At 30.3% G+C, this 23,739-nt stretch overlaps 4 protein-coding genes across 4 annotated transcripts; 2 read left to right on the plus strand and 2 right to left on the minus strand.

The window, feature by feature from the left end:
• Positions 1-698: 698 nt before the first annotated feature.
• Positions 699-2,090, minus strand: LOC109608416 (40-kDa huntingtin-associated protein). Its single transcript, XM_020024843.2, has 4 exons — positions 1,811-2,090; positions 1,288-1,754; positions 1,016-1,234; positions 699-968 (listed from the first exon to the last, which is right to left on the minus strand). Exons 1-4 carry the CDS (start codon positions 1,873-1,875, stop codon positions 802-804), a joined length of 918 nt encoding a protein of 305 aa, XP_019880402.1. The 5' UTR covers positions 1,876-2,090; the 3' UTR covers positions 699-801.
• Positions 2,091-2,150: 60 nt separating this feature from the next.
• LOC109608427 (uncharacterized) lies at positions 2,151-3,026 on the plus strand. The gene is made up of 2 exons (XM_020024855.2): positions 2,151-2,538; positions 2,594-3,026. Exons 1-2 carry the CDS (start codon positions 2,260-2,262, stop codon positions 2,870-2,872), a joined length of 558 nt encoding a protein of 185 aa, XP_019880414.2. The 5' UTR covers positions 2,151-2,259; the 3' UTR covers positions 2,873-3,026.
• A 1,944-nt stretch (positions 3,027-4,970) lies between these two features.
• On the plus strand, positions 4,971-19,549 carry LOC109608442 (klaroid protein). The gene is made up of 5 exons (XM_020024876.2): positions 4,971-5,104; positions 5,361-5,529; positions 9,499-9,783; positions 12,828-13,312; positions 17,027-19,549. Exons 2-5 carry the CDS (start codon positions 5,396-5,398, stop codon positions 18,448-18,450), a joined length of 2,328 nt encoding a protein of 775 aa, XP_019880435.1. The 5' UTR covers positions 4,971-5,104; positions 5,361-5,395; the 3' UTR covers positions 18,451-19,549.
• A 115-nt stretch (positions 19,550-19,664) lies between these two features.
• LOC109608426 (zinc finger HIT domain-containing protein 3) lies at positions 19,665-20,423 on the minus strand. Its single transcript, XM_020024854.2, has 3 exons — positions 20,266-20,423; positions 20,069-20,208; positions 19,665-19,954 (listed from the first exon to the last, which is right to left on the minus strand). Exons 1-3 carry the CDS (start codon positions 20,331-20,333, stop codon positions 19,773-19,775), a joined length of 390 nt encoding a protein of 129 aa, XP_019880413.1. The 5' UTR covers positions 20,334-20,423; the 3' UTR covers positions 19,665-19,772.
• Positions 20,424-23,739: the final 3,316 nt, after the last annotated feature.

The following is a 23,739-nucleotide window of genomic DNA, read 5'->3' on the forward strand; positions in this document are numbered from 1 at the left end:
ATAATTCTTTGTTGGATTTCAAAGATCCCATCAAAAGTAATTGTTTAGTGGGATCTTCTTACTGCGTTGTTTGTAGATGTTGTCGTTGCAAGGGAATTTCTGATGCTTGATGAATTTCATTGTCCTCGGTCCTTGCCACCAATTGAGTGAAAGGATGCACTCTTCTTAAGTGTTATTATTTTAATTTCTTCTTGCACAAGAGCACACACCAAATTTATTATCAACAAAAATGTCAGTGTATAAGTAACCCAATTTTATTTTAAAATTTAGATCAAAACTTTTTTTGAATGAACTTTTTTTAATATCAATGGTTCCTTTTCTAAAATATATCCTTGCAAGTTTTGTTAATTCATTCAATGTCTGATTGTTCGACTACACATTCTGATATTGCATGACTAAATTCATTTTTTGTGTGCTTAGAAGACAAGAAAGAGTTTTCTTATTGCATTTTCATTTGAACGTGTTGTTTCATATTTGTTAATAAACGTTGCAAACAATTTTTCGGCGTTTGTATGTAATATTTGGACTTTGATGTTTCATGTTAACTAGTATTTGCCTCTTCTCTTGTATCTTTATTTTCACTTAATATGAATTTATTCAATAAAATAATATAAATTCTACTAAGAATAAATCCTTACTATTAAGGGTATTGTTAAATGGTGCCACAAAAGGTAAATATATTCGAATGACTAAACATATTATTTACCTTTTTAACGTTTATTCAATTTCAATGTAACTAATATTAATTATAGTAACATATTAGACATAATAAACATACAAACAAATTTACAATATATAATTTTAAGGATAATAAGTCCTAATTAGAATTCTCAGTAATTCTTTTTCATCAGTTTCCAAAAAAGGCCAAAATTCGCCTTCCAATTCCACTAAATGGCTTGTATCCAGAGACTGACATATAGTTACCAGAGACTGCATTAAAAGAAACATTTTCTCAGTCATCCTGCAAACTGAAATAAAACTTAGGACATTTCACTTATGTAAAAAAATAACTTACACTTAATACTTTTATCAGAATGATCGCCCCATGTATATTTTTCGAGGAGTTTGGCACATTTAACAGACAATCTTTGAGGTGACGGACGTAATATTAATAGTAAAAATACTGAGTTAACTTCACATTTTAAAAGCAACTCAGATCTAGAGCCATTTTTAGGCAGTAGCTCAAGTAAATTAGATATCTCCATATATACTTCCAAAGCACCAACATAATCCCCTATAACAAAAGCAATGGAAATTTATCTGTTATTACTTAAAAAAACCTCTAACCATTATCAATAAAACTTTTAGCAAGAAGTTCCAAACAATGTGCTTTGGTATCAGGTCTGTTTTTTGACATTTCCACAGCACTATTCAAATAATTCTCAATGTATTCCTCCCTGCCAATTCTTTTTAAAAAGTCAACAATTTCGAGATTCAAACCAATTGGAATAGGAGAATGTTCTCCATATCTACTGGTTGCATGTGTGTAGCAGTTTAAACCAGCCTGTAAATTCTCAGTCGATGGACTGTGGCAACCCAAGCAAAAGTCATTTTCTTCTGCTTTCAAAAATTGCCTAGCTGATTTGACAAGGCAAGATGTTTCACCAGTTAAATTAGTCAAGGAACCTTCACATCGTGCAGCTGCAATCCAACACAATCCTGCATACACTGGCAATTCCAGAGATTCACATTGCTGAGCCAATGAAGTGAAAGAGTCACATGCTTCTGTTATGTTTGGTTTTCTCAAAAACCTCCTAGAAATTATTATTATTATATTAAATTGTTTGAAATTCAGTTGTCTGTTTTATACTTTTTTACTTTATTTGTAGTATTTTTGTATTGTTCCAATATGTCTCCGCCGAATTCTGGATTCATAATTTAGAACGTTTTTTACATTAATACCATAGAGTAAGCAGAGTCTTCCATCACAATTATTGAACACTCAGTATATTTGGTTTATGTCTCGTTCGTGTACCAAATAAACAATGTTATAAGCCACGTTGCCATATTCTATAATTTCATTCATAGCAGGAAAATTAAAATAAACATATTTTAAAATATATATTTTATAATAATATGATGAAATTACAATGGCAATAATAAATCACATGTTCGTTAATTAAAAAATGATAAATCGTATTTTTTTTAATAATAAAATGATAAATGGTGGCAACAAGGCTAATTCTCATAACCTAGAGAAATGTCAAATTTAAATTTGTTTTTTGTTTACTTGTGGAATATTGTTATTTTCTGTAAAAAATGAATAAACAGAAATCATTTGATCACAAGAAGAAATTAGTTAGAAACACAGCTGAAAAGGTATCCAACGCAATTGTCCAAGACCAGCACAGCGCCAAAAAAATTCATACTGAAACAAAACAAATTGAAAGCAAATCAGAAAAAACAACTGACGAAAAACTGTTTGAGTTGCCTCGACTTTACAGTAGTTTACGTTTATCGAAGAAAATCGATGAGGTGAATTCTCAAAAACCCAAATCAACAGTTGATTCAAAGAAAGATCTAGCAATAGATGAAAAGGTAAGATATTTGATCATTGTGTGTATAATTAAACAACTAAATATTATAATTTCAGGTGTCAAGGAAAGTGAATTTTTCCCATGACCAAGCAATATATAAAGATTTAATTCAGTTAAATTCACCGGTATTGCAAAATCAACCCAACACAATTAAAAAAGTGCCTTCAATACAAAAGGATCGAGAACCAAATCTATCAAATTTTATTAATGATTATACTGTTCAAGAAAGATTTTATAAACCAGAGTTGACAGCGATTAATAGAACCTTAACTAACACAAATAACAGTCTACGGTTGTATAATGTGTTGCAGATACATAATGAAACAGTTCTGTGATATTAGATAGTTTTTTATGTTAAGTGGATTTTTACTGATTAAATTATTGTATCAAATAATATTTTCTAAAATATTTTATTATGATATTTTAAATACATTACACTTACAATGTCATTTCAAAATTTTCAAAAATAAAAATTAATTTTGACTTTTATATTTCTTATTATTTGTTAATAACAGTATTAATATTCTATAAAACACATTGTGGCTCATTTGAAAACGGGACACCCCCATAACATTCTATTTATGTACTTATAGACAAATTGTCACGTTTTTTGACCCAGAAACCAAAACCTACAAGGTAAATTTTTAGGTATGAAAATTGAAGAAATAATACTAGCAATTTTATTATAGATTTAACCACATTACAAGATTCAGCATTCTCTGAAATGGATATTACCAAATTTCATAAAAAAAATAAAAATTATATTCTCATTAAAACTTCATTTTTTTAATTAAGTAATCTATGGTATAAACTGTTATGAACTTACAAAAGTTTGAGTTTTAAGAGTATTAAAATGTGAATAATATAAGTATATAACATGTATGCCAAAAACAAACATACCAATGCATCGATCACCTACAATTTTTGGTAAAAAATTAATAACTTAAAAACTGTTGGGTTTAGGTTTACATTTACATGAAATTCAAAAATATACAGGGTGTCCCATTGAAAATAACAAAGTTTATGTCACAACGAAATTTTGTTCAATATATATTAGTTTTTATTTGTACGGAAATATAAAGAGTAAACAAATGAAAATTTAACAAATACTATTTTTATGTATTTTAGCTGTTATCTTCAAAGGTACATACATCGACATTTTTGCCGTGATGAATATTTAAAAATGTTTCAGCACTTATTATTAGCTTCTTTAGAAAACTGAAATGGAAAATTAATTTAATAAATCAACGGAACTCAAGACCGAAAATTAATACTAACTTTGTACAAATACATGTATTATTTTATTATTAAAAAAAATAATAAATTAAAATTAATTAAGGTTAACAAAATAATAAATATAAATACATTGAACAATTTAAACAATTATAAATGATTACGCAATTTTTAAAAAAATTAACAAACATTATATAAATGTATTTTTTTATTTACAAAAACGTTTTCGGAAACTAAACCTATAATCTTACAATTAGATCATATACCATATTTACATATATGATCTAATACTATATTATCACCTACAAAAATATTTCACATCTTTCAGGTATATATGCTGATTAATCATTCTGTAAAAGTATTGTTGTTGCCCCAATACACTTATAAATAATATTAAATAAATTAAAAAAATAAAAATATTATTCTTTTTAGTTTTTGAAAACATTAAATATTGAACCAAATTATTTTATGTATTCAGTATAAAAAAATATTATTAAGAGAAATCCTTTTAAAAATTAGTATGAGGTGCTGTCTCTGCCCTATAGTATATGTGTCTTACACGTATGTAGATCCGTGATAATTTAATTAAAATTTATATGCTTTTATTTAAATCTGTAATTAATTGTGTATATATAATGAATTATGGTAAAAATAAAAGTATACTTTCAAATTATTCAGTGATGAATAAATAGATAGTTGCCAGATTGAATAAAAAGTTCTTTATTATGGTTTATAGTTTTTTTGGTGAGAAACGATAAATACGTATTTTTATAAGTTTTCAATAAATTTTGTAAACTTAAATTGAAATTTAAATTATAAATATTATTATTTACTGTATCTCTAAAATATTTCATAAAATTTGAATGTATGCAACAATTTTAAATTGGTGGCATCAAATTCCCGTAGTATTGAGTGATATGAATAAAATTTGTACTTGAATATATTTTTAAAAAATTTATAAATAAACTATTTTAACGCAACGGTAATTTAATTTCACATATGTGAAATATTTCACAATCACTGTAAACAAAATCAAACCGGCAACGCAGCATTTAGTAGGTGTAGGTCTCTACAAGGATCATCGTCGTCGAAAATTCAACTTTACGCACACATGTCGTAAGGCTCACCAAATTGAAACCATAAAATCTAAATATGAATGACGTCAGCTCATATACTATTAGAATCATGACGTCAACCATAGACACAGTTAACATTTCTGTGTATATTTTAATGTGAATCTTTCACGTTCGCGCGCTATAGTTATTTTCGCCCGTAATTTGCGAACGTACGTCGTTTGGTGCGCCAGTTTTCCAATTGCAATTCAGAAGAATAAGGTTAGAAATATATTTGTGCGCCGAATAAAGCTGAACCCCCGTCGGTTCGTGATAAAAATCTACACATTTTGGTATTATGTAAATAAACCACCGAAAGTGTCGGTTATTTCGAAATTTATAAATAGAAATAGTGCATGCGACGCGACGGTCTATTTATACCGTACGTAGGGGAGAATCCGTTTCGGAAGCCAGACGAAATAAAATCACACATGGAACATTGCGGATGACTGTAAACGTGATGTGTTTTGGATTTTAGTGTGGTGGATATCGGTTGGAATATATACGTCGAGCATGGAGCTGAGATCGAGCAGGTCGCGTTCGAAAACGCCGTTCGTCTCGAAAATTGTCCAGAAAGAAGTGATCGAACAGGAAAATCATGTGGAAGAAACTTCCACGGTAACGAGGACGACGCGAAGGACGACAAAGTAAGTTTGTTTATGTTAAACGTCACGCCTCCTTCGGTCTAGGTTAAGTTGCTGGTTGGCGGTTATTTAACGACAAATATTCGAAATTTTGTATATTATTTGAACTGACACGTGATGTAAGAAAAGCACCATGAATTAACGTAAACCGCACAGTAAATTATTAGTTAAATGCTTTTATTTAGAATATTCCATAATAACGGCATTTATCAAATACTTATACTTAATTTTTTAAAATGTATTTGCATTTTTATATATTTTAGCAATCTTTAATGATTTTTTAAGCAAACAACGATAATTGTTGGTTACACGTATACACTTCATAAAAATAAATAGATAATTTATCTACAAAAAAATCCTGTTTATTTTCCTTGTGTTTTTAATTAGTATCCAAACTAACTGAAACTGGAATTATTAAGGAGCACACCTAGTGTGAAATTTTAAAAAATTGAATGCATATTTCTATAGTCTATACCTTCAAAAATAACGCACCAAAGTTTCAAATAAATATCTCAAATAGTTTTTGAATTATAACCTTCTAAAGAGTAGCCACTCAGCAGTTAGAAAGTTACGTTTACTACGGAGCTTACCAGTTTTATTGCTCGGACTGTAAAGATGTACTGTACCTTGATTGATCCAACTCATGCAAACTTGACTTTTTTCAAGCATATTTGCGAGACTTAAAATTGCCGTGATGTGTGAATGCAGTGTTCGTACATCAATTTCGATCCTATGTTTGAAAATGCATTTGAAATAAATAGACGTTTACTGGGTGTGATACGCCTTTTGGGTATCGGAATAAAAGGAGTTAAGCCAACGGACTGCCTGAATAGAGGGACGATCTTCTCGAGGAAGTGCTTCAACAGCTCAGCGGGTGCTTTTTAAAGAAGAGGAAGCCTAATTATATGGACCTAGATTAGCTCTAAATATGATATTTATCTATTCATAACAATGAAATCAAACATTTTATCTTTGAACGTGTTTTCCTCGAAACTACATTTTTCAAATTTGCTGTAGTTGAAACTCGAAGACAAATCATCCCATCGCTTAATTTTTTTTCTGCTTATTTTGTATATGTCTTTCTGTACAATGACAACAATTTTTCGATTGTTTAATAAATGTAATTTTGGCAGGCCAAAAATCAATAAATTTTCGGGTAAAATTCGACACTTTTTTTCCAAACTCTACCATTTTGTTAAATTTCAATTTTTTTCACAATCATGGGTAAAGGTACAGACAAAATCTTCTAGTTTAATAATATTTTTTATTTTTTTTTTAATTCAGATTTTTTTTAAATTGAAATTTTTACTAAATATTCCTTATTTATATACAACTTTGTCCTTTAAATTTTAAAACATTTGATGTAGCGTTTTTTTTTAAATTCCTAAAAATCATCTTCTTTTAGGTCATCACACTACGTGTGCTCCTTAAGTTAATAATTATTTTAGAAGCGGTCTTGAACTAATGTGCTAAAAACAGTTTTTAACATTCGTGAGGTTAATGTCGAATCTTAAATTAATCCAATTCAAACAAACAACTCTACAAAAAATATAAATAAACGTTCCACCGAATTCAAGGTAAATGGGACGATGTCACAATTGTTTCCGCCACGAAAAGTTTTCAAAGCAAAACTGTTAATGGTCGAAATTTTTGTTGAACCTGTTGGCGCGAGTTACAATTTACAATGCAAATTTTACATACTTGATAGTTGTTTACATTTGTACGTATTTATTAATATTTATTTATATTTTCACTTAATAACAGGTTACAGAAATATTACATTAGTTGTTGATATTAACTATTCTATATTAAAATATATACTGTCCATTTAAGATGCAGAAACCTCCGTAACTTTTTTGTAACTAAAAACTGTATGACAGTCATTTCTATATCTTCTTAAAATATAATTCGTATTAACAAGTAAGTGACTCAGTAAAAAATTACATTTTTCTAGTTCTAATGACATCCCTCATTTACACACATATTCAAACAAGTACTAATCTGATAACTAAAACGTTAAATCGTTGTTCGTATTTTCTCAGATACTTTTAACACTTTATTTCATATTTGTTAAGAAGCACTGATAAAAAAAGTGATTTTAACATAAAATATTTCGTTATATTTTTGAATATATATTGAATAATAGTTTTCTATCCTTTGAATAGAATTACAAATAAAAAATACTACATATAATAAAAATTACGTTTTTGTGATTAAATTAAAATTAGGTGAGTCACTTAAATTAAGTAAATCTAAATAGCCATATTTGGCAATTTGATTTGAAACGATTTGTTTTTATTGTCTTTTATGTACCAAATCATTTTACGTTATATGAAAACATGATTCGTATATAGTAGTGGACATTATTACAAAAAAGATATGTGAATATTTTTTGTGCTTAGAAATAATAATTAACATTAATTTGAAAATACAATAAGAAAATGTCCTAATAAAGATCCTCTTTTTATAAACAAACAAATTGGAAGTAAACGAAATCTTTTTTGTCTACTAGGTTAATAAAAGCGAATTAATTGAGTTATACAATATCTATGTGTCCAGTAGAATAATCAGATGTAGACTAAATGGATAAAACTAGCAAGAATGTTTGACAATAAATTCCAAATCAAAAGATTTCCTCGACCGTGTTTCAAACTTTTTGTACTACCTCCTATTAGGAGGATGATTGGCGTATTTTTTATGGTGAACATGGTGCACCATTTCAAAGTACCGTAGTCAAAATTCTAGAGAACAATTAATACATTTTTGTGCAAATTTGGTCGAATATTCTTTTTTTAATATCAATGGTTCCTTTTCTAAAATATATCCTTGCAAGTTTTGTTAATTCATTCAATGTCTGATTGTTCTACTAGACAGACTAATATTCTAGGACCCAATTAATTAATTTTTTATTTACCTAGAGAACAAGAAAGGATGTTGTTTACTGATTTTTCCAATTTGTCTGTCAATAAAAGAAGTTGTTTTTTTGTTAAGACATTTTCTTATTGTATTTTCAATTGAATGTTATTTCATATTTGTTTATAAGCATTGTACACCATTCTTCGGGAACGTCATACATTTTTAGTGATATCAGTAATATTTAAACCTGGCTGTTTCATGTTAAATATTATTTTCCTCTTCTCTCAAGAGTAATGTTTTTTTTTTCTCACTGACCGAAGAACTGCAAAAAAATCTTGCCTTCTGCTAAGAATATGAAAACTTAACTTCGATTTGGTCTGGATGATGAGTGCAAATTTAATTTATTTTAAAATGGGGAACCCATTATTAGACATCCTACAAGAACAAAACTGCATAAAAAGTTTATTATACCCATGTGAAACACTGTGGTGGTTCCAGTGTGATATGAGTACGTTTTTCTACTTCCGGTGTAGACCTCCTTCAACGGATAGAAGGACATATGGCCCGATTTATGTACAGAGAATATGTTAAAAAAACAATTTGCTTCCATATATTGAAGAAACGACGCCGTTAAGAAATGTGTTTCAACATGGCAACGATCCCAATTAGAAATGTATCGCCGTCGTAATATCCAGATATCAACCGAATCCCAAACTAAAGGGATCACGTTGATAACTAAATTCGACATAAGCATTGCAGGAATTTGAACGAACTAGTGAGAACAATTCAACAAAATTGGAAAAATATAGATATAAATTAAATGTTTAGTCAATAAAAATTCCTTTCAAAATTAAATTTATTTAAAAGCAACATAGTAGTAAATTAATTTTACTGCATGACCATAATATTTAACATTTATAAATTTTGTATAATGCCCAGTACTGTAGATACATTTGTTAGCCTTGTTCAGTAATAATTACCATTCACAGAATTACAATGTTTTTCTTTCGTCATTTGCTGTGATTATAAGCGAACATTCGTGTTTAATCAATACACGTTGCTAGCCTTTTCGTTATCTCTATTATCTGTTTAATTTTCGAATTTATTCCGTTACAGGTCCAACGATTCGTTTGGAAGTTCAGGGGACATGTCGTCGTTTTCGTCGACGTCCACGACGTCGTTTCTGTCGAAGCCGTCGAAAAAAACAAAATCGGAGAAGAAGAAAAAGTTCTTGATAACGTCCGATTACTCGTCGGAGGACGGCGACTACGAGACGTACACGAACAAGAGCATCACGCAGAACGAGAAGAATCAGATATTGGAGGACGCCAGAGCTTTGGCGAATGGTTCTGGTGAAATTTCTGCATTGGATTTGTACAGAAGTTCAGACAGATATTGGGAGTATGTTTTATTTTTAATTTTATATTAAATGTTGTTTATTATTAAGTGCATTATCAATGTGATTGTGAAAAAATGATTTCACATTTAGCTCAACACATATTTCATATGCATTGCATATTTCAAAATTATTAATTATTTAAATATTTATTATTTAAATTTAATATTATCCGCATCATCAATGTGAAAGTTGAAATATTTAAAAAAAAACTTGATTTCACATTTTATTTTAAAAATTGAATTTACACATTAATATGTACATTGAAAAATTATTGTACATATTTCTAAATTTATTATTCATATAATATAAAATATCATAATCGTATTTTTGATTTTTAGTTCTAATATGCATTAAGGAGCACGAAATAAGGTTACTTCGAAGTTTGCATTAAAAATGTCTTGATGTTTATTTATTTATTTATTTATTTTGCTTAAATGTGAATTAATAACTTGATGCAATTATTTTGTCGTGAATAATCACATAAAACAACAGATTGCACGAAATTATTATACAAAGGTATGCTTTGTAATATGTTTTGAATGACGCCCTGTGAGGATTGTCCATTCATTCTTGCCTCAGTATTTAGTTATCTGCAATTCCTTGCATCTAATACATGTCTCCGTTTTCGTCATCCCAAACATGTTCTATTGGATTTAAATCTGAGATTCCTATAAGCAAAGCAATTCGTGTGATTTGAATCTCATCATGCGTACAAGTGACGTTTTCACCTAAAATAACCAAACTGAAAGACATTGCATGGTTTTTTAGGTGTCTTTGTACAGTAAGATTTCCAGTGAAAACTAACTTCGTATGAGCTTCGTAAGAAATTCCTCCCTATGCCATAACTGATCATTCACCAAACGGAAGTCGCTGGGTAATGCACGACTGTGCATAGTTCTCAGCTGGTCTTCGCCACACTTACATGTCTTATCTGAGCCCGTGAGACACAAACGAGATTCATTAGAAAACGACTCTCAACTTAGTGTTTTCGAGAAAGCGGAGATCCTGTAGGTCTAACTGAAAATGAATGAAGCGAAAAAGCGATTATCTCTTGCTGTTGTAGCCATTTGTTGTCCCGCTCTAGGTCTTCGAGGTAGCAGGCCGGTCTCTACGTACCGCTGAAGCACTGGTTGCACACTGGTGAAACTGACACCATAGATTCTAATGGTTTCGCATTATCCACGGCCTTTTTTGTACAGCCGCAAACACTCGATTAACAATATATTTTTACTCAAAAACGATGAAATCCATTGAATAATTTACTGCAGTGTGAAGTAAAGGGATAAAAATCGTTCTAAGTTAAAAAAAACTGTCAAAATATATTTGCGTATATAAATTATGAAGATTTTTTAAGTGATCTTAATTTCGTGTAAAAATTACACTATTTTTACAACAAAATAATTGGTATTATAAAAATTATAACTATAACTGTTTATACAATGATGTCACCATTTCTCATAAACTGGAGCTAAAAAGTTCATTAAAACTGTACTGATTTATGGCGTTTTTATCATAAAATTTACAATAGAAGTAAATTAATTTTAAGTATTCTTAAAACATAATCTTTCGAAGTATAAAATACTTATGAATATTTTATTTTTAGAACTTTAAAAATATGTATTTCAACTATTTTCGTATATTTTTCCAAACGAATATTTGAATTTTAATTAATTCAAAATAATAATTAAGGGGTACACCTAGCGTGAAATTTTCAAATTTCTAAAGAATATTGCTTTATTCAATTTGTTTTGGGTTTTTATGCAATTAACAATTTAGTGATACGTAAAACTTCTAAAAAAATGTCAATTAATAAAGAAATTCACGAGGTTTGTTGTTGTGATGTGTGAATGTGGTATTTCTTATGTCAATTTCGGACCTACGATTGAAAATTTGAAATAAATAGCCGTTTAGTGGCTGTGATTCGCCTTTTGGGTATTGGAATAAACTGAGTTAAGCCAACGAGATACCTCAAAAGAGGATCAATCTTCTCGAAGAAGAGCTACAATTTAGCAGGCGCTTTTTGAAGAAGAGGAAGAATTATATGGACCTGGAATAACTGATACCTCCAAATATGATATTTATCTGTACATAGCGACGAAATTAATTATTTTATTTTTAAACACGCTTTTCTCGAAACTACATTGTCCAAATTTACTGTAGTTGTAACTCGAAAATAAATCAACCGATCGCTTAAAATGCGATCGGATGCCAAAAATTATTAAGTTTTCTGACAAAATCCGACACTTTTGTTCAAAACTCTGCCATTTTTTATTAAATTCTCATATTTTTTGAGCGACGATGGAGGCCGCTATCACTGTAGCAGTGGTAGTTTTTTCTCAAAAATCATCTTTTTTTAAGTCGTCACATTAGGTGATATATATTTTAATTATCAGTTCTTATTTTGAAAAGAAGATTTCATATTTAGGTTATAAAATTAATTACTAATAATTCTCAATTGTTTTTTAAATGACAGTAAAAATGTAATATTAGTTAAATAATAAACAAATTTAAAAATTTATAATCTCAATTTCAATAGCACGTATGTATTTGCTCTTGTTAAAAACTTTAAAATGAATTTTTGATAAAAACTGTTACAAAAACTAAAACCATTCGATTTCATTCAACGTACGGTTTACTAATGTTTGTGTTTCCGTATGTACTGTTTATTTGTGTTGACAATTTTAATTAGAACAAGTTTCGTTTCACACCACATATTTTATTTGTGTAAGTAAGCAAATATTTACTATTTTTAATGGTTCAGAATTTTACTGTTGCTATTTTTAAATGTAGTTAAATTTTAGGACAACGATGAACGTACACCATAATTTTACTTATTGCATTCCCAGAAGTTAAAAAGTGATTATAATTATTCAATACAATTGTGTCGATGATTCAATGCATGTTTTACTGATGAAATGGAGATTTTGATTCACACTCAAAAATATTTCAGTCATTTGGAATCGTTCGATAAATTTTTATTGTTGGTTAATTGTGTTTGTTTCATTGTAATTTTCCAACACATTAAAACCGATTGTTTTTGTTCCAGTAAATATCCCAAAACCGATTACACATACTCCCGTTATTCGCGGGACCGTTTCGAAATAGCGCCGGGCGAGGTGATAATGCCGAACATGTCTCGACGCAACATCCACGACGTCGACTGCATGGTCACTGACACACAGACCAAATCGACGAACACAGAAGGCGCATATTACCGCTCGAATGTTTACAAAAGCTCGAACCTTAAACGCGCCAACCTTTTCAACAACAATTTGGACGAGGGGTCGACGAAAACGTCCGTTTTCAAGAGCCTGTGGTGGAAGACGAAACGACGACTGATCACCGTCATAACGACGATACTGTCCGTGTTCTATTTCGTGCATCGCGTGCAGACCGGATGGTTCGCCAAGATCCATCGGTTCTGCAGCTGGGTGATGCTGGTCGACACCTGGCTGATGAAGAAGAACTCTGCTTGGAGAAAGGGGGAGAAGGTCGCATTGCTCGTTTTGCTGCCTTTGTTGGTTCTAGGAGGTAAGGTGGAAACTGGTAAAATATGCTATTGTTAGTATTAACTGTGTCTCTCGGTGGAATTTTAACACGTTGAAGACCGCATGCCCACCGGCGGGTCACTACGCAACAACATTACTCGGCCCCGCGTGCTCATGGGTGGACACACGACATATTTTACATGGCCGCTTGTACACCAGTGGGCATGATTTAAATACAATTTATGTACAGTAGAGATACTGTAAATCTAGGGGTTAGATAATGTCTACCTCAAATTATTGTACACAAAAATATATTTAAAAAATAATATACGTAATTAACAATAAGAAAAATGCCGGTCTATGTGTGTGAAATACGATTCTGCAATGCGGTCTTCAACGTGTTAAGAAAGAAATTTTAATTTATCTACAGAGTTGGTAAAATTGTTTTTTTATAAATATACATCTTTTTTAACTGCCAGTACTCTATAATGTATTCTGTTTTTTCTATTATTGTTGTGTCTACTATGCAACAGGTCAGTCTGATAAAAAATTATTAAAAAATTGCGTACTTTTTAATTTTTCAATGGACAAAAATATAGCAACTTCTTACTTTATGATCTTTCGTTCCTCTCTGAGAATTTAAATCGATTTACTTGCGGTCTTATTATAATTATTTATAATTATTGACCAAAATGAATCTGTAAGAAAAAATATAAATCAGTGTTACCAAGACTGAGGAAAATGAGAAGAAACTGCTAAATAAGTCAATGGTTTTCTGTTATTAAAAAAATTAGAGAAACTAGTCAAATGGTAACTACGAAAAAATTTGAGTTCGAAAAAGTGTAAAACAATCAATAACTGAATAGTTGTCAATCTTATCGTCAAATGAAATTAAGGCCTTCCTGGAGGAAATGGGACTTCCTGAAATTAGTTCAAGAACTCTTGTGAGAATTTACTTAGTGGATGGGCTTCCAGGTCTACAAGTAAAATCCTGATTTCTGCTAAAAATATGAAACTCCAATTTTGACTTGCTTAGGATTACATTCACTGGACCACAAAAAAACCACTGTGAAACGTGGCGGTTCTATTATGCAGTGGAGATGCTTCAATTCTTCTAGCATAAATCCCCTTAGACAGTGTATTATATTGAATAACTATTTCCTTGCATATCCACGACAACGATCCTAAATGACGGATTGGTTAAAAGTTCAAAGCATTGATGTTCTGCCTTGTACGTTCCAATCTTCAGATATCAACCCGATAAAAAATATGGGAGATCATGTTTAACCAAATTCGACTTAAAATTTTTATAAATTTAACTCATCACTACAAGCTTGTAGGGATATATAGAAATTGTGGATATTATGATATTAAGTGTTAAATTAAATAACACAATAACATTAATAACTAAAAATCTCTTTGAAAATTAATGTTGCTAGATTTATGTCCATCTCAATTCAATCGTCCTATTATGGGATAATTATTATTATATGCTAATTTCAAGTCATAATTTCAGGCAATTTTTATTTTTAAATGCATTTTTTATTATTAAAAATATACCTCAAAATCTCTAGTTTTTATAATTAATTTGTGTGACACATTTTTGTTAATTTTTATTTTGTGAAAATTTTGAAAAAATCATAAATTATAATTAAGACGATTTTCTTAATCTGAAATTTTTAAATAACTGTAATAATAAAAAACAAAATTTAGCTCCCAAATTGTACTGCCCCCTTTTTTATTGCAGGATCAGAACTAAAAAAATAAAGTAATTTTCCCGACGTCTACGTCTTTTTAGCATAATGCTAATGCATTTTTTATTAAAAATAGGAGTTCCTACTTAAAACTTCTAAGTTACCCCCTGCCCTTCCTGCACAGAGGCTTGAACGAACTTTAATACTAGTTATTTCCCCCTTGGATCAAATTTTGATTATGGGAATTTTTTTGTAAGGTGGTTATTACTCAAAATATGTGAAAATTTAAGGTTAAATAAAACACACAAACAATTTGTAATAAAAATTTCTGAAAATTTCCTTTTTTTCATGGTACAGAAAAATGTGTAGTTCTTTCATTTCAGTTTGCTTTAAAATTATTGAAAATAATCTTACTATTTAAAAATAAACTTTCTCGTGTTGGGATGTAAAAACAAAAAAATTGTTTTACGTCTTTACCAAAATTACTATAAAAATAGTATTTGGAAGTATATATAAAAATAAATAGAATTTACTGACATTTACTATTTAAGTACTAGTACACACAAATTTATTAAAAAACAGTCAAAAAATTTGGAGCAACATTGTGACGTGTTTTCATTTTGTGTCTTACAGGTGCGCATGTGTTGCTGGCCAGTGGCGTCTCCCTTGCCCCTTCCTGCCACCCCAATTGTGGACGTGTCGCCCAAGCGTACTTTAACAATCTTTATAACACCGCATACGATTCGCTATATGCATTATACAAATCCATTCAATAATTATAATCATTTTGTTGTCGTTTCGAGTTGAAATCATTTTGGCATCAACACACAATTTGATTTAACGATTGTGACAACTATATTGATATTTATATAAAAAGAATATATATATTTTTGAGGTTTATGCCAGATTGGTTTGTTTTCCTAGTATTTGTCGAAGGTAGTACTTTCATATAACTTTTGACCACTGATTGATCTAGATGTAAATGTTCATTTTTACAAAAATTCCAAGCAATTAATTAATTTATTACAAATAATGAAAACAATTTACTTTCAATTGCATAAATTTAGTTGAAAGTACTGTCTTGTCTGCTTAATAATGATGCCTTCATATTTAATAATATAGAGTTTATTAGAATAGAAATTCAAGTATGAGGAACTAAATTACAGTCTGTAACAATATTGAGTTATGTGATAACTCTTTGTACAAAAAGCAGATCGAATCTGCACTTGTCGTGATCTCATCAAATCCTCCATGCTTAAAAAATAGTCAAAAAGATCGGAATTTTGGAAAATGTTTCTCAAGTTTCGAATCACTTCTTTGCGACTTATATTTATATAACTTAGAGTGCTGTTTCATTTATACTAACCAAATATAATAGTTTTCTAAAACTATAATTCTGTTTAATAGTCTGGTGTTTGTATTTTATAACTTTATTTTATACGTTTGTTAATCATTTTAATAAAAATAATGCATATTAAATCATTTTTTATTTTGCTTTTTTCCCTACAGTTTTTAGATTGGCGGTGGTTTGAAGAGGCAAGGGGAAGTTGTACAATTTTTTTATTGTATCTTATATAAATATTACAATATGTTTCAGAAAGTTTTGAATTTCCTAGAGCGACTAGAGTTTTCTTGGTGATGTAAAATATACAGTGAGTTGTAAATTATTTCTTTCCTCAGGGAATTAATCAAAAATAATTTAGATTTTAGATTATTTCATGGCAAATGTGTTATTGTTTCCATTTTAAAACACATAATTGATTTACTGAAATTTGACGATTATTTTAATTTGCTGAATTACTATTGTAATGTACAGAAGGAAAATGTTACTATTGTAACAAAGCTATAGGAAATAATGATCTTTCTAACATTGTATAAGATATTTTAAATTTTTAATCAATATATTAATGTAGTAATTAACGTAACTTTACTGTTCTATTTCAAACCACTGCCTGACTATCCAACCTTTAAGGAAATTTTGTAAAATAGGTTGTTGTAAAACTTATACATGTTTTCACTCTAATGCTTTTTATTATGAATTAATTAATCATAAAAACTTCCAGCTTGGTGGCTTTTGTCGAGTCTGGGCGGCGTACTTTACACCTGGTCGAATTCAACGGCAATTTTGCAGCCGCCTCTAACTACAACTACCTCACAGTTTATCGAAAAAGATCAACTATACAGTCCGTCCGACGAAAACCAAGATAATGAAAATACCTACCTCATGCCACCAAAAGCTAGTGAAATTGCAGCTGGATTCTCCCGACAACAACTGGATAATATCGCGGACGCAATGAAGAGCAAGATTGACATAAACGAGCATCTAAAAACTGAAGATATTGTGGAAAAAATACTGTCTAATCCCCGGTTTATTAATATTATCAACAACCATCAAACAACGCATGTTTTACAGTCTGAGGATTTGTCTGCAAAAGACAATGTCATCAACGCACTTAAAGAAGAAATAAGTAAGATCAGAAATGAAATAGAGGACAAAGAGAGGGAAAGAAAGAAGGAGGTCGACAAAATAATCGCGGATTATACGAATTTAAACGCACAAAGTACCGCCAAGCTATCTTATCAACTAAAACGTTGCTGTAGAAAATCAATAGTTAATGTGGAATCTTACGTAAACAGAGCTGTAACAAACTTTTTAAACAACGCTGACTTCCTCAACAATCAAAGAGGTTTCGCTGCCTGGTTAAAATCCGTCCTGCTGGCCAGAGAAGAATTCGAATCGCACATTGCCAATGCAACTCAACATCTGGACGCGAAGTTCGAAGTACTATTAGAAAACAACGGTAAAATGATGATGGACGATATCGCCAATAAGATTACTTTAGCCATGAATAAGGTTGAATCAACCGACAAGCACACAGTGAGCTTGGGAGACGTAACGGACGAAAGAATTAAAAAAATCGTGCGGGACACACTTTACATATACGACGCAGACAAAACTGGATTGGTAGATTACGCAATGGAACCGATGGGTGGGCAAATAATCACGACGAGATGCACCGAAAACTACCATTCAGGAAAGGCCGTTGTTTCAGTTCTAGGTATTCCCCTGTGGTATCCCACCAACACACCGAGGACAGTAATAACACCCGGAATAAATCCGGGGGAATGTTGGGCGTTCGAAAACTTCCCTGGTTTTCTTGTAATACAGCTGTCGTCGCGTATAGAAATCGAGGCGTTCTCCTTGGAACACGTCAACAAATTGCTGGTGCCCAATGGGAGAATCGATTCGGCGCCGAAAAACTTCGAGGTGTACGGCCTCAATGCGGAAAAAGACAAGAACCCGGTGAAACTCGGTGAATACCTTTACGACTACAATGGTGACTCTCTACAATTTTTCCCGGTTCAAAACGAGGGTCATGAATTTCAACTTATTGAAATACGGATAACGTCCAATCACGGAAATCCAAACTACACCTGCTTATATAGATTTAGAGTGCACGGTAAATTGAGCAGTGAGAATAGGTAATAGATTTAACTAGTTGTTGTTGTAATGTGTTCACGTAATTTATTTTTGTATATATAGAGTTGTTTTAGTTCGACGCACAGTATTAGACTAAGATTTGAATATTGTTGAAATGTACATATTAAAAGAACATCGGAATTTACAATAATGTACTTAAAGCAGTCTCTTTTACTTTTTAACTTACTTCAAAAAATTGTTTGCCAGGAGCTTGTACCTAATAGTCGCAATAATTTATACTTAAACTGTGTTTTTATTTACAATATAAATTTTTAGCTAAGACCATTTTATAGATAAGTACAAACTTACTGTATTAAATATCTTACCCATATTAGACTTCTTGTTTCACCCTGAATGCAACGTACAATTGAGTTTTATTCAGTTCTTCTCTTAATAATTTTGCAAAATTCTATTATGGCTAAGATTTTATAAAATTGGTTTAATAATAGTGTGAAAAATGGGGCTGTTTATTATTATTTGGCCAAAGATGCGTTCAAGTAGCACTGCATTCTGAATAACACACTTGATGCCTTAGAATCAAACAGTTTATATTATTAATATCAATATTTTTCTTGCCTTTTTTTAACACACTTTATTTAGTCTAATCTGTTAAGTCTCGAAATAGTGCCTTATGGTATACTTGCACATTGCGTTTTTGCAACTTACTTTTAAATAGCATTATGAGTGCACGATGTATGAAAGTCTGTGATTTAATGAAATAAATTTAAGTACAAACACTCATATATTAGTATGTAGTAGAATTATATATCTGAGGTTTATTTGGAATCTTTTATTATAAAGTGCCATCGACTCTTTATACTATCGAAATTTTTATTGTCTTCCTTTTTAATAACACAACTTTGTTTTCAATTTGGAAAATTACGATCCGCTTTTTAACATTTGACAACTTATTACGTTCAACCAAATCATTTCAAGTCATAATAGTTTTAATTTTTATTATAGTCACTAGAGTTTAAGATAATTTTTGTAATTATTATTTTTTGGATGAATTAAGCACATGATGTATTTTATGGATCCTAATAAGATTTGTTTGAACTGAATTTCTTGTATTTTCATGTTTATAATAAATGTTTTTTTTTTGTTACTTTGGTGTATTATTTACCTATTTTGGGAGATGTGAAAACTATTTTTAATTTTTAGACAAATCATTTATATGCATTTGAATTATATTAATATAATTAATATTATATATTAAAATATTTAAAAGTTTATGGTATATTTTATTTTAATACTATACACAAATATATTTTTAATTTAACTATATATTTTTATCACATTTACAAATTTATTTATAAATGTAACAAGAGTCAGTCTTCATCTTTTTGTGGATCTATAACTTCCAAACATGCATCAGCAAATTCAACAAATAAAGGTTCTTGCATAGCTTTCTGCATAATATCTTCTGGATCATTTGATTTATCAATTGTTGATAATAAATTTCTAAGATGTGGATTCCCTTTCAACATTTCTACTAGTTTTTTGTTGCCTTCTAAAAAAAAGTCGTCATTATTAAAAATTATTTTAATTGAATAATTATTTCTAATTTCCAATATTCAGTGGTGTAAAACTGAATTTTTTGAAATTAAACAAAACACAAACATACTTAATAATTCCAATTTGTCTGTGTTAACTGTACTAGGTGTTGAATATGGGTATACAGGCTCATTATGGATATTTGTTAGATTCGTTTGTGCGATCTCGCAATTATCTTCCCTGTGTTTTTTACAACATGTGACAGAACAACTAAAATTACAATAATTAACATTAGTGGCTTACTTTAACTCACGATAATTTACTTACTAATACACAAGACATGTTGGACATTTATATTTTCCTTCTACACCACAAATAACACAAACTTTTGCCATAATTTTTTTATGCGCTAATAACTGTATTTTGAAATATAAATTTTATCACATGTTTGTTTACATCTCATTTTTAGGTTAGAACCATAGAAAAAATAATAATAGATCGATACATTGACAATCTAGTATGTAGTATATTAACACACTATAGGCGGGCAGCAAAATAGTCCAAACTAAGTTGTTGAATTATAACAAAAATTAAGAGATAATTATTTCAGTTCCGTATATAAACCAACAGAGTAAAATTAACTCAGCCGGCTTTTAAAGTAAATACATTCAAAAAGGTAAAAATTACCCGGTTCACTAACAATCAACAGTTCTCGAGACGGGTATTTTTACCCGACCCGCTTATAGTGTGTTAACAAGAACAAAAAAAAAAAACAAAAACAATATTTTTATTTACGTACATATAGTACAATTCAAAAAAAATCAATACTTATGTAATTTAGTCCGCAAGATAGATTTTTCAAATCACAACAACCCCTTTTATACCAAGGTATTAAGGATACGTTTTGAAAATAAAAGACATAGCCAGCAAAGTAATTTATTCATTACTACTTTCCGTTACCCAATCAAATTTATCGTAACAAGGTATATTGAAGTAAATCCGCGGTTTTTTGTTCCGTATTTGTTAGGGTATTCAAATTAGGATTTGTGTGGTTCAATTTTTTAATAACAAACACTTTGACATAATTATTTAATCTGGAAATACACAATTATTCAATAAAATAAACACTACCGCAACGGTATTTCTTATATTGATAAATTCTGTCGTGTTTCTACTGGTTGACGCCATATCATAATAAAAGAGATGCAGTCTTAAAAACCTTGCCATAAACTGAATAATCGGTAATGTGAACTTTGTTTGTGACGGTATTTGCAGTTATCTCATTGGCTAGAGGCCCGCCTCAACTCCCCTATCCCGACCTTAAAGAACCAAATAGAAACATTCAAGATTTACTTATGACATAAATTGACACAATAAGGTTCATATAAAAGTGCCTCTGGAGAACTTGTGCTCAAAATATTCTTACTTGTTTAATTGTCGGTTTTACAAACATATTATATTTTAACGACTAAAAGCATAAAAAATGTATGTCTCAATATTAAAATCATGTTTATGATAATGCAGTGGCTCACCTTTCTCATCTGAGTAGCTGGCACTGATATTTATACCGTATCAAAAATGATGAACGTGTCTACTCGCATATTGAGACGGAACATCAATACCCCTTTGTAAACAAAAAGGAAAGATATACATGCAATTATGTGGGCAGGCCGAACTGACTGGAGGGGATCATTTGGTTTTGCTGCGTTTAGCATGCGGTTCGTCTCCGCAGACGTTGTTTTTAGTATATTTTATTTAATTTTTGGGATACATTTTTATTTTGAAAAAAGTAGTTTATTTTTAGAATACTTATTTTTGTTTTTGATATACCCTCAAAAAATTTTTCATTTTACATATTGAAAATTATACAAAGTTACGGAATTTAAATGGAGCATCCGAAGAACTCGAACTACATCCCTACGCATACGGAGAGTTACTAAAAGCATTCGCATTGCATTACATAATCGAATAACCGAAATACTACATCATTCATTGGAAATATTTCGTCACTCGTTAGTTCGAAATGTGCGCAAACAACTCGATGTCCGTATGAGATATGAAGTATTTTGTCATTCATAATCGATCATTCGAATGATCATTCGATTATTTGTATCGATTATTTCGAATCATTCGATTATGGAAATATATCGATTATGCCCAACACTAATTCGCAAAGATTAATTTACATTGTGCGCCGGCGCGCACCAGCACGGCGCATTGTCTCTGAGAGTAGGGAATCCCTACTAGGGATTCTTACTACCGGGCAAAACTTTACTCTCTTTGTCGTGCATCCATCTCTTACAACATCCAGACACGAAGAGCATTTTTCGTACTGTATATATGCATTTATTGTTTTTCTTCAGAAAGACCAAGGGGTGGTTAGCGCAATCGGCTGGTCAGCTAAAGAACGTAACGCTCTAGTTATGATTGTGCATTTCACTCCCGACCATGAGCAACAAGGATTGGAATGGATAAGGTTTCATATTCATTGGATGAAATAATGGAAATCTGTGCTTTTCATAGATGAAAATAGAACAGGGCTGTACAATGATAATCGTTGCGTTCGTCTCTGGTCCAAGAGGTTTTCCTTATGGTATGAGTTGAAGTTGTGATATAATGGTCGTATAGTGGTACTCAAAAGTATTTTTTTTTCCTTATTGAAAAGAAACAACTATATATGCATAATGATTGTTTGTTAAAAAAATTAATTTTATATTAAAATACATTTAAATAAAAAAATGATCATGGTCATAAGTATGAAATAATATCATATAGTTATTTAATATTTTGTAGCATAATCATTTTGTTTAACTTCTCGACATTGCCTGTTTGAAAAGATTGTGATACACTTCCACACATTTGCTCATTCTTCTTACATAATGTCAAAAATGCCCTTTGCTGATAATTTTATATCGGATTTCTAATTCCAGATGCTGCCAAAGATGTTCAATTGTATTTAAATCCCGACTCTGTGAGAGTCATGGGATACATTCACCATCTGATACAAAAACCAATATTTTACAGGTCTGGTTATGTGTTCTTGTTATCTTGTTGTATATGATTTGCCAAGACATCTTCATAGACAAAACCATCTATTTTGTCTTCAATTTCTACTATGGGACCAGAAAAAACAAATGCCGAAAAATATCCCCATACCATGATGTTTTCACCACTATGTTTAACTGTTGGTTTTTGGTACTTAAAATCGCGACTCGTTCCAAATAGCCTCCTCACATATTGCCTAGCAGACTCAAACAAGTTTCATCTCTCTATAGTACTAAATTTCACATGCGTGAAGTCAACTGCATCGAAATCTCGGAATATTTCCTCGTTAATTTACCATCTTTATACGTGTGTTCACATTTACCTGCATGTGAAATTTTTGAAACACCTTTAGCTTAACTAAGTCTGTAATTTTGCGAAGTCTGGCGTCGATTCAATACATCAATAGGAAAATTGACGAACAAATTTTTTATAGAAAATCTAAATACGCCACATAATTAAGCATTCATAAAAAATATGCATATCCATATTCTATGGAAAAATTAAAAATATTATTAAAAATTATCTTATTTATCTTTTATCTAGCTATACTGCGTGGAATAAAAAACGCAGTACCTAGATATAATTGGTTTATTTCAAGTATTACCTATTACAATAATTGATTAAAAAATTGAATAAAAATTTTAAAGTATTGTCAGAAGTTCAAATATATGCTCGTCTAACAGTAATATAACCCTCTTATTTGTAAAGACCTCCGAATAACAAGTAATCAGAATAGAAGGTTGCACAAGCAGATTC

The sequence above is a fragment of the Aethina tumida genome, chromosome 1 (assembly GCF_024364675.1).
Source record: "Aethina tumida isolate Nest 87 chromosome 1, icAetTumi1.1, whole genome shotgun sequence".
In the NCBI taxonomy this organism is placed as follows: domain Eukaryota; kingdom Metazoa; phylum Arthropoda; class Insecta; order Coleoptera; family Nitidulidae; genus Aethina; species Aethina tumida.

Coding starts and splice junctions, on each gene's coding strand:
- LOC109608427 (XM_020024855.2), top strand. CDS start 2,260: ATGAATAAACAGAAATCATTTGATCACAAGAAGAAATTAGTTAGAAAC. Junction 2,539..2,593: donor ATCTAGCAATAGATGAAAAG/GTAAGATATTTG, acceptor TTATAATTTCAG/GTGTCAAGGAAAGTGAATTT.
- LOC109608442 (XM_020024876.2), top strand. CDS start 5,396: ATGGAGCTGAGATCGAGCAGGTCGCGTTCGAAAACGCCGTTCGTCTCG. Junction 5,530..9,498: donor ACGACGCGAAGGACGACAAA/GTAAGTTTGTTT, acceptor ATTCCGTTACAG/GTCCAACGATTCGTTTGGAA. Junction 13,313..17,026: donor GCCTTTGTTGGTTCTAGGAG/GTAAGGTGGAAA, acceptor AAAAACTTCCAG/CTTGGTGGCTTTTGTCGAGT.
- LOC109608426 (XM_020024854.2), bottom strand. CDS start 20,333: ATGGCAAAAGTTTGTGTTATTTGTGGTGTAGAAGGAAAATATAAATGT. Junction 20,209..20,265: donor CCAACATGTCTTGTGTATTA/GTAAGTAAATTA, acceptor TTGTAATTTTAG/TTGTTCTGTCACATGTTGTA. Junction 19,955..20,068: donor AGACAAATTGGAATTATTAA/GTATGTTTGTGT, acceptor ACTTTTTTTTAG/AAGGCAACAAAAAACTAGTA.
- LOC109608416 (XM_020024843.2), bottom strand. CDS start 1,875: ATGAATCCAGAATTCGGCGGAGACATATTGGAACAATACAAAAATACT. Junction 1,755..1,810: donor ACTACAAATAAAGTAAAAAA/GTATAAAACAGA, acceptor AATAATTTCTAG/GAGGTTTTTGAGAAAACCAA. Junction 1,235..1,287: donor TAAAAGTTTTATTGATAATG/GTTAGAGGTTTT, acceptor CTTTTGTTATAG/GGGATTATGTTGGTGCTTTG.